The sequence below is a fragment of the Fistularia commersonii genome, chromosome 35 (assembly GCF_037954325.1).
Source record: "Fistularia commersonii isolate RoL2024-O1a breed Wild chromosome 35, RoL_Fcom_v1.0, whole genome shotgun sequence".
Taxonomy (NCBI): Eukaryota; Metazoa; Chordata; class Actinopteri; order Syngnathiformes; family Fistulariidae; genus Fistularia; species Fistularia commersonii.
Window position 1 is genome coordinate 534,395 of NC_141318.1, and position 11,285 is coordinate 545,679.

The following is an 11,285-nucleotide window of genomic DNA, read 5'->3' on the forward strand; positions in this document are numbered from 1 at the left end:
CGCTCGAGTGCTTTCGAATAAATGACGGGGAACGAACGAAAAAAGCTTTATTTTGAAATATTCCGTTTGTTTATCCATGCGCTTTCGTTTGATCTTTTATTTTGAAAACCCGTCAGCTTTTAATCAAACGTTAAATTCAAAACAAACATTAAAATGTTAATCTTTCTAACGCGATGGATGAACGAGTGAAAAACATCACTTCCTGTTTCCGGTCTCCCGGTTCCGTCCTCTCAGGTGAGCCGAGGCGGCGGATTCAGAGGGCCTCGCAAGCCCCGCCCCTTCTTTCTAATTGGCGTGGCCTGTCACGTGGGTGCAAAGTGGGCGGAGCCGAGGCGGCGCCGGGCCTATAAATCAGCGGGAGGCGGCGCTGCTTCGCCTGAGCAGCGGAGCCGTTTCAGGGCGCGGAGCCACCGGGACCCACGCAGGAACCTCCCCACGTCGGCGGCTTCTACTTTTAAAAAAAAAAAAAAAACAAAAACAAAAAAAAAACAAAAAAAAACGCCACATCCGGCCCCCACGCATCCTTGCAGTTTTTTTTTTTTTTTTTTTTTTTTTCCAACCCCCCCCTCCCACCCCTCCTCCTCCTCTTCCTCCTCCCCGCCGGTTCTTCCCGTGCGCCCTCCCCCGGAAACACCGCCAGCAACACGGATCCGACCGAGGAAGACGCCCCGCGGCCGTCGCTCTCCTCCGCCATCATGATGTCCATGAACAGCAAGCAGCCGTTCGGCGTGCACCCCATCCTGCACGAGCCCAAGTACGCGCCGCTGCACTCCAGCAGCGAGGCCATACGGCGCGCGTGCCTTCCCGCGCCCGCGGTGAGTGGGGGGGTGGCGGGAAATCCACCTGGATGACTTCTGGGTTTGGAGATTATTTATCATCTTCTAATCTGTTGGTGTTGCATCTTTGGGCTCGGAGGTAAAGGGGTCAACGTGGATCAGCTTTATCGAATCGATATTTGTATTGGTTTGCTGATTGACTAATCTAGCGGGTTGCAGGGTGTCTGGATGGATGACTTTGGATTCATATTATTATGAATAGATATTTTTGTTTTTTTCATTTAATAAGGGAGTGCGGGGTCAAACTGGATGGTGTTTAATTTTTTTTAATTAATCGATTTTTGTATTGTTTTGCTGATTGAATAATTTAGCGGGTTGCAGGGTGTCAGGAAGGATGACTTTAGATTTAAATGATTATGAATAGATATTTCTGTTTTTTTTTTTAATTAATAAGGGGGTGGAGGTAAAGTGAGGTGTCAAACTGGATGGTGTTTAATTTTTTTTTTTAATGAATCGATATTTGTATTGTTTTTCTGATTGAATGGTTTAGCGGACCTGGGAGGGAGGAGGAGCTGGAGGTCGGAAAGTGTCTCACAAGTCAACATTCATTTTCTTTTTTTACTAATCAATAAGAGTTTTTTTTTTTTTATTGAATAATTTAGCGGACCTGAGGTGGGTGGAAGTGGCGATAGGTCAGCGTGGATGTCATTCATTTTATTTCTTTAATGAAGCAGTTTTTACAATGTAATAATTTGCAGAGAGGAAAGTGCCTGACAATTCGCAAAACGCAGATTTAATTTACATGAAAGAAATGTTATTATACTGGTTTATAAATGTAATAATGGTTTAGACTTGCAGGGAGGCTGGAGGTGGAGATAGGAAGATGTTTAAGACGCCAACATGGATGGCATTTAAATGTCTTTTTTATCATCAATAGCGTTGATTTCGTCAGTGTTAAGAATATATCGGAGGCAGGGAGGATGGAGGAGAGGGAGCAAAGAGGAAACCAAGAACCGGTTGTGGATTTCATTTAAAAAAAAATAGTAAAAGTGTCATCAGTTGCAGTAATTTAGTTAATCCTGCGTGGGTGGAGGAAGGTGGAGGTTTGAGGCTGAGATTGGAAACGGTCTAAAAAGCCAACGTGGACATTTTTAAAAACAAAAAAAAATAAATCAATATTAGTATTATTGTTGTTATTGATAGCTCCGTGAACCTGGGGTGGGTGGAGGAGGTGGAGGTCCAGACAGGAAACCATCTCAGGAGTCACCGAGGATGTCATTTTATTTTAAATCAATACTAGTAGCCTATGACTGTTATTGAGAGCGGGTTTAATGGTTTAGCTGAGAGGTGGGGGGGGGGGGTGGGGGGGGCAAACTGTCCAAGAAGTCACTAAAAAATTAGAAAATCAATATTAATATTGCCATTTAATCAGTTCCAATAGAAGCGGACCCGTGGAGGAAGAGGAGAAAAGAAACTGTCTAAAAAGTCAGCATGGAGGTCATTATTTGGAATATTGTAATCGATATTAGTATCGTTATCGGTTCGACTGATTCAGCGACCCGGGAGGAATGTTTGCGAAGTCCACGTGACGTCATTATTAGCATTATTAGCATTAGTTGGAGCGAAATTTGGTGTTATTGGTGTGAATAATTCAGCAGGCCGAGGGAGGAGGGGATGTGAAACCGTCAGAAATGACAACACCACGTGTGATTGTTGTTGATGAATGAAGTATTGATTATCGTATCAATAATTCAGCGGGCCGGAGATCCGACGGTTACATTTAAATTATTCAATGAGCGTCCCGGTTGTTTGTTTGTTTTTTTTTTTAAATAGAGAAAATTGTATTTCAGTTCAAATTGTAACGGGATTTAAATGACATTCCGTGTTATAATTAAAATCAAATGAAAGTGAAAATTGTTTATTTATTAGAAATGACTAAATTAGAAAAAAAACTCGATACTTTTTTTTTTATTCTATCGCTGAGTATTTTATTTGCGATCACACGCAGTAATAACAATTATTATTGAATTCAATTGTATTATGATCAACCGGGGGAAACACGACGGACTCTCATGGAGGGACGGATAAGATAAGATAAGATAAGATAAGATAAGATAAGATATAATTTATTGATCGTCATCGAGGAAATTCTTTTGTCACGACAGCGCAATAACGATGATCAATAAAAATGAATATAAATGTAAAGAAATAAACAAAGTGTTGAATTTACGCGTCGGGAAGTGAAAGAAGACACGCAGAAAAAAAAGAAGAAAGAAAAACACGAGTGTCGGGTGTTTCCAATTCCTCCACGGGGCAGTTTTTTTTTTTTTTTTTTTTTCCACGGGTGATGATTGGAGTGTGAAGAAAACTTGAATAATATTTGGTGAAGGGAATGCGTAAAAGTAGCTGTCCACTTCCGGTGCGAGTGAAGGGAAATAACCCGCGTGTGTTCGTCTGTGTGTGTGTGTGTGTGTGTGTGTGTTTGCCCCCACGCAGCTGCAGGGCAACATCTTCGCGGGTTTCGACGAGTCTCTCCTGCAGCGGGCGGAGGCTCTGGCCGCCGTGGACATCGTGGCGCAGAAGAGCCACCCGTTCAAACCGGACGCCACGTACCACACCATGACCACCATGACCAGCATGACGTGCACGCCCACGTCGTCGTCGGCGGCGCACCTGCACCACCCGTCCGTGCTGACGTCTCACCACCACCACCACGCGGCGCACCACCCGCACGCGCACGCGCACCACCCGCACCAGCCCGCGCAGGGGCTGGAGGGCGACCTGCTGGAGCACCTGACGCCGGCCATCTCGCTGGGCGGCATGGCGGCCGCGGACGTGTGCTCCACGGCCACGCACATGTCGGCCATCAACCACATGCAGCAGCACCACCACCACCACCACCACCACCACCCGCAGGCCGTCAACATGCACGCGCTGGGCGCGCACGCCGCGGCGGCGGCGGCGGCGGGCGGCGCGGCGGCGGCGGCGGCGGCGGCGGCGGCGGGCGGCGCGGACGCCGAGCCCGACCCGCGGGAGCTGGAGTCGTTCGCCGAGCGCTTCAAGCAGCGGCGCATCAAGCTCGGCGTGACGCAGGCCGACGTGGGCGCGGCGCTGGCCAACCTGAAGATCCCCGGCGTGGGCTGCCTGAGCCAGAGCACCATCTGCAGGTTCGAGTCCCTCACGCTGTCCCACAACAACATGGTGGCGCTCAAACCCATCCTGGAGGCCTGGCTGGAGGAGGCGGAGCGCGCACAACGCGAGAAGATGGCCAAGCCCGAGATCTTCAGCGGCGGCGACAAGAAGCGCAAGCGCACGTCCATCGCCGCGCCCGAGAAGCGCTCGCTGGAGGCCTACTTCGCCGTGCAGCCGCGGCCCTCCTCCGAGAAGATCGCCGCCATCGCCGAGAAGCTGGACCTGAAGAAGAACGTGGTGCGCGTGTGGTTCTGCAACCAGAGGCAGAAGCAGAAGCGCATGAAGTTCTCGGCCACGCACTGAGCGTGGGAGCGCGTGGGAGCGCGTGGGAGCGCGCGGGAGCGCGCGGGAGCGTGCCACCCCTCTCCACCCGCCGTGACGCGCTGCACTTTGATTTTCCACGACAAGAAGAATTTATCAGAAAAGAAAGAACTAATAAACAGAAGGAGGAGTGGTTTGGGGGGGGGGGGGACCGGAAAGAGTGGCGGCGGCGCCCCCCCCCACCGGAAGTCCAGCTTCCGCCGGGACGACCGTTAAAACAAACACAAACGGACGGAACTCTCGCGATATCGCATCGGCGCGACTTGGAGGAGGAAAAGAAAAAAAAGAGAGAGGACGATGACGTCAGTCCGACAACTTTTTTTTTCCTTTTTTTTTATATTTATCTGTAAATATCTGTGAATAAGTGGCGCGCCGGGCGTGCGCGGAGGGTCCCGTCCGAACTCCCGCGATATTTCCGGGAAGGTGTGGGTGTGGGGGGGGCGAGACTTGGGACACATTGCATGGGTTTAAAAAAAAAAAGGAATAAAAAGAGGGCGGGAAGGGGGGGGGGGCGTGTGTGTGTGACTCCGATAAAAAAAAGAAAAAAAAAAACAGTGAATGCGTTGCAATAAGTCAAAACACACACGCGCACACACACACACACACACACACTCACGCAAACACGCGCGCGCACGAGTACACGCACGCACGCAGCGCGCAGCTGCGTGTCTACCTCATTACGGAAGTGTTGGCACCTACATGGCGATTTAACATAAAACATTAAAAAAAAAAAAATAAAGATTACAAAAAATGAAGTAAAAAAAAAACACGAACACGCACCGTGGGAGGGTGTGACGTCAGCGGGTTTGTTTATTTATGTCCACCTTTTTTTGTTTTTGTTTTTTTTTTCTAATTTCATGTCCTAATTTATTGAATTCTATCGACGACTGACGTGCAAAAAACATGTTACGAATCCGCTGCAATGACGCTTCGACAATCAAATTCTTCTTTTTAAGGATTCTTCTCGTTGCTCCTCCGCGTCACGGACGAACAATCACGTCGAGTATTATTACCGTCATATTACCGTGTTATTACCGTGTTATTACTGTGTTATGACCGTGTTATCGCACCTCCTCGGATCGCACTTTGTAGATATTCTGAGGGGGAGGGAGGGGTTTATTTATACCTGACACTTCAAAAGCTTTTTATTTCCCTTTACCGTCTTTTTTTTTTATTTTTTATTTTATTTAATTTTTGCTGTTATTTATTGGATTCTTATTTATTGGTGAGGAAGAGGAGCGCGGCGTGTGTCTGTAAAAGAGCCGAAGATGAAATAAAAAAAAAACCCTGCACGTTTTACTCCTTCCGCTTCACGGACAGCCTTTATTTACGGTTTGTGGAAAAAAAAAAAAAATCAACGGGACGATGGGAATAATCTGGGTTTGCTAATCTGGGGTGGATTATCCGGAGGAGAAGAAGAAGAAGAAGAAGAAAAGCGCGGTTCCTCCGTGCGGCGCGAGGCCGGAAGTCCCAGATTATTCATTTTCGTTCGTTTGTTTGTTTGTTTATTCGTTCGATCGATCGGTTTGACACTTCCGGTTAATCCCCGCGGATTATTTCTCCTCGTATCGATGACGAATTTGAATCTGAGTTGGAATTCCTGACGACCAAACGTCAGCTTTCTGGGCGGGAAATAAAAGGTTAAAAATGAAGGTGGCGCGCGAGGAAGATCCGGACGGAACCGGAAATGAGCGGCGGTGACACTTTGGATTATCATTTAATTGATTTAATGAAATGTTATGTTTCATGAATTATTAATCGATCTCATTAAAAATGTGGGTCGCACTTGATTAAAAACAAACAAATAAAAACATTAAAAACAATTAAAGAAATATATAATTGCATCTATGAATTTATTACTTTAATGACATATTTAATGCGGACAAACAATTAAATCATATTATCTGAATGTAAATACAACGGAAAGGAAACGGATGTCGTGAAAAGGCGACACACACACACACACACACACACACACACACACACACACACACACACACACACACACACACACACACACTTCAACCGGACACGCGCCTCGTTCATTGACATTCAGTTCCTTCAATCGCTACAATCGATTAATCACCACAATAAAGAAAGACGAATTAATTGTTATTATCACGATTGTTAATTAAGATCATCAATCTGTGCGCGCGTGAACGAATAAACGCTGAAGCGGAAGAAGACACGTCGGGAAAAAGCCGAGCTTCCGGCCGGCGCGTGCAGCCGGTGGCTTCCGGTGTCCGCGGCCGCAAAAGGCCCTCCGGAATCCGACGCTCTCCGCGGGTCATCGAACTCACCGCGATCGATCCAAGTGATCGGCTCCCCGCCGCCCAGCTGCTCTGCCATTGGCTCTTTGCTTTTTCGACCGGAAAAGGGATGCGCGTGCGCGTGGGGTGAACTCAGAACAGGAAGAACTTTCCAGTACCTCCGTCCTGGTCACCATGACAACACCAGAAGCTCCTCCAGCTCCTCAGCAGGAGGTTCTCCAGGTTCTCCAGGAGCAAACAAGGCTTCCACAGTGAGATGCTGGAAGGAGGACCTTCTGCCGTCCACAGGCAACGTCCAGTCAAACCTCCTTCTGCCTCAGGAACCTCCTCAAACCTCCTCAAACCTCCTCAGAACCTCCTTTAACCTTCTTAGACCCTCCTCAAACCCCCTCAGAACCTCCTTAAACCTCATCATACCCCCTCAGAGCCTCCTCAAACCCCCTTAGAACCTCCTCCAACCTTCTAAGAACTTCCTTTAACCTTCTCAGAACCTCCTCAAACCTCCTCAGCACCTCCTTTGACCTCCTCAAACCCCCTCAGAACCTCCTCAAACCCCCCCAGAACCTCCTTTAACCTTCTCAGAACCTCCTCAAACCAACTCACAACCCCCTTTGACCTCCTCAAACCTCCTCAGAAGCTCTGACTATTTCTTTGGTTCCCTCAAACTCAGCCAGGTTCTCATGGATCACCAGGACCAGGTCGGGACCAGAACCAGAACCAGAACCGGAACCAAAGAGTTGAGGGTTCACTTAGCGACATGATAATAAGTTACATTCACATTGCATGTGAAGTCCAAATCTAGAGAAACTAACTAGGTTAAGAGGACTAGTTAATACGATGAGACAAATTTGATAAGTTAGTCACAAGTGAGCTGAGACAAAGGAGGTTAGAGAAGATAACTAGAACAAGATGAGTAAAGCTCGACAAAGTAATAAGAGATAAAACAAAGACGGTTAGCAAGAGACTAGTTAAGACAACTAAATTAAGGTCAGTCAAAATGAGATCTGCAAAGTTGAGAATGGACAACTAACATGAGACTAGTTAAGGTGTAATGAGGTCAGAGATCAAACGAAGCCGGTTAATAAATGACTGGTTTTGAAAAGACGAGTTAAGATTAGTAAAATCTCCCATTAAAACAGATAAAGTGAGCTGAGAAAGGACTAGTTAAGACCAAACTACTAAAAATAGAAGTTACGATAAGTAGAATTAGACAACTAAAGAGATAAAACAAAGTAGGTTAACAAAAGACTAGTGTTAAACCGGTGGAGAAACAACTGGTTTGGATAAAGCAACTAAAACATGAGAAGTTAAGATAAGTTAGGTAAGTTAAAATACGGCCAAAATACCTCAGTTAAGAACAGATCAAAGACAGCAGGTTAAAAAGACTAGTTAAGACCGGACAACCAAGAGGCAAGACGTTAGTAAAGTTAGCCTAAATCACAGTTCAGAGATAAGTTAAGGTTAAAGGTGGTTAGTTACCGGGTTTGAAGCTCCTGGAGGAGGACGTGGTCTCACCTGGAAGGAAAAACACCTGAACAGAAGCTGGACTCCGACTCCTCTGCTCCTACTTCCTGTTTCCTGTTTCCTGCTTCCTGTTTCCTGCTTCCTGTTTCCTGCTTCCTGTTTCCTGCTTCCTGTTTCCTGTTTCCTGTTTCCTGCTTCCTGTTTCCTGCTTCCTGTTTCCTGCATGTTCCACCTTTCTGAGGCGCAGGAACCTGATGAGGTCCTCAGAACCTCACCTGAGGGTTCCTCAGCGTTGGACCACATGAAATTCATGATGTTCATGAATGTTCACCTCCATCTTCACTGTTTGGAACAAAAGTCAACAGAAACTGGGGACCAGATGTTATAGACATATGGATGGATGGATGATAGATGATGGATGAATGGATGAATGGATGCATAGATGGATGAAGGGATGGGTGGATGATGGATGGATTAATCAATAAATGGATGAATGGATGAATGGATGATGGGTGAATAGAGGAATGAAATGATGAGTATATGGATGGATGGATTAAGGCATGAATGAATGAATGAATGAGGTGATGGATGAATGCATGGATGGATGGGTGGATGAATTAATAAACAGATTAATGAATGAATGAATGAAGTGATGAGCGGATGATGGATGGATGAAGGAATGAATAGATAGATGAAGTGATGGGTGGATGATGGATGGATTAATCAATAAATGGATGAATGAATGAACGAATGAAAGAGGTGATGGATGAATGCATGGATGGATGAAGGAATGAATAGATGGACGAAGTGATGGGTAGATGATGGATGGATCAATCAATGAATGGATGGATGAATGGATGATCAGAGGAATGGATTAATGGATGAATGAATGAATGAATGAATGTAAGAATGGATGAATAGAGGAATGAATGAATAAATGAATGAATGAATGAAGTGATGAGCGGATGATGGGTGAATGAATGAATGAATGAATGAATGCATAGATGGATGAAGTGATGGGTGGATGATGGATGGATTAATCAATAAACGGATTAATCAATAAATGGATGAATGAATGAATGAATGAATGCATAGATGGATGAAGTGATGGGTGGATGATGGATGGATTAATCAATAAACGGATTAATCAATAAATGAATGAATGAATGAATGAATGAACGTCTATCTGACTCCCCACATGGAAGCTATAAATCAGTCTCACATTGATTTCACCACATAAACATCAGAGGAACTGAACGTCTTATTTTCACAATCAATAGCCGATCAATCAATACCATCACACCGCCGCCGGAGTGCACGTGAGCATGCACGTGCACGTGACGGCGGCCATGTTGGTCTGTAACGCGGAGCTAACGGCGCGCCCTCATCAAAGTTTTATCCCGGCCGCCACACCGAGCCAATCACTTATAGATGATTGATAATCAACGAGGGACGGCGCTGACGCCATGCCGCCGCCACGGGACGGCCAATCAGGCGGCTCGCAGCTGCGACAGGTGACGTGTTATTACACATGTAATACATGTGTAATAACACGTCACAGCTCTCACGTGAAACCCTTCCTACCGATCAAAAGGCCGTTTAATATTTAAAACTCGTCAGAACGTCTCTGTTCCCTCCGACGTCCACACACACACTCACACACACACACACACACACACACACACACACACACTGAGTCGGTCGCCAAGGTGATCGGCTTTGGATCCGGGGGAAATGTAGGTTGCCGTGACGACCAAACAAAGCAGATTTATCGGGGCGTCCCCGTTACGAGGCGGCGAGACGTTATTGGGTCTAATTGCGCGACGATTCCGGAATGTTCCGTCCTCGACGTTCTCCGACGGCGGCGGAGACGGAACGCCGGCGATGTGGGTCACGGTGGACGTCGTCAACATCTCCGTTCATCTGCTCGCTCGGCTCCTCACACACACACACACACACACACACACACGTCGGCCACCGGACGCCTGCGAGTACAAACATAGATGCGTGGTAAGGTGGAACATCATGGAGTAATCAGATTACTTCCAGTGGTGTGATGGAATCTTCTGTTGTTGGAGCTGGAGGGTCCAGGAGAACCCTGGTTCCTCAGAGGTGAGGAACCTCCCTGGAGTCTTTGGTTTTCATGACTCTTCGGAAACTCACGACTTTATGATTTGACAAATTCTTCTACTTGCAAAGGATGGGATCCAAGACCGTTCTCCTATGTTCTCCTACGTTCTCCTATGTTCCTCTATGTTCTCCTACGTTCTCCTACATTTTCCTATGTTCTGCTACGTTCTTCTACATTCTCCTACCTTCTCCTACGTTTTCCTATGTTCTGCTACGTTCTTCTATGTTCTCGTACGTTCACCTACGTTCTCCTATGATCTGCTATGTTCTCCTACGTTCTCCTACGTTTTCCTATGTTCTGCTACGTTCTTCTACGTTCTTGTACGTTCACCTACGTTTTCCTAGGTTCTCCTATGTTCTTCTACGTTCTCCTACGTTCTCCTATGATCTCCTACGTTCTCCTACGTTCTCCTACATTCTCCTACGTTTTCCTATGTTCTATGTTCTCCAACGTTCTCCTATGTTCTTCTACCTTCTCCTACATTTTCCTATGTTCTGCTATGTTCTCCTACGTTCTTGTATGTTCTCCTACGTTCTTGTATGTTCTCCTACGTTCTTCCATGTTCTCCTACATTCTCCTACGTTTTCTGATGTTCTTCTACCTTCTCCTACATTTTCCTACGTTCTCCTACGTTCTCCTACATTTTCCTACGTTCTTGTATGTTCTCCTACATTCTCCTATGTTCTCCTACGTTCTCCTACATTATCCCATGTTCTTCTACGTTCTCCTTCGTTCTCCTATGTTCTCCTACGTTCTCCCAAGTTGCAGGTGGGGGGGTGTTGGAGCAGAGGGGGTCCAAGGGTTGGAGGTGTAACAGGTAGAAAGGGGTACCTAAGGGGGCAGCAGGAGGGTCCTGGGGCAGAAGGGGGAGCTGAAGGGGCAGAAAGGGGGTGCCAGGAGTGTAAAGGGGTGCTGATGACGTCACCACCCCTCAGCAGGAAGCGGTTCTCTGTTCTCAGCGCATCATCCACTCACGCCATTGGCCCCGCCCCCTCCCCTGACCCCGCCCCTCCCCGCTGGCCCCGCCCCCTCCCCTCTGGCCCCGCCCCCTCCCCTCTGGCCCCGCCCCCTCCCGTCTCCCCCCATCTTCAGAAATAGAGCCGGCTCTCGGCCGGGACATGAAAGTTTCAT

The 11,285-nt window shown here is 47.0% G+C and overlaps 1 protein-coding gene across 1 annotated transcript; it reads left to right on the plus strand.

Annotated features, from left to right (window-relative positions):
- The first annotated feature begins 630 nt into the window (after window positions 1-630).
- On the plus strand, window positions 631-4,746 carry pou4f4 (POU class 4 homeobox 4). The gene is made up of 2 exons (XM_086142580.1): window positions 631-815; window positions 3,273-4,746. The coding sequence occupies exons 1-2, from the start codon at window positions 696-698 to the stop codon at window positions 4,269-4,271; spliced, it is 1,119 nt and encodes a 372-aa protein (XP_085998706.1). The 5' UTR covers window positions 631-695; the 3' UTR covers window positions 4,272-4,746.
- Window positions 4,747-11,285: the final 6,539 nt, after the last annotated feature.

Coding starts and splice junctions, on each gene's coding strand:
- pou4f4 (XM_086142580.1), top strand. CDS start 696: ATGATGTCCATGAACAGCAAGCAGCCGTTCGGCGTGCACCCCATCCTG. Junction 816..3,272: donor CGTGCCTTCCCGCGCCCGCG/GTGAGTGGGGGG, acceptor GCCCCCACGCAG/CTGCAGGGCAACATCTTCGC.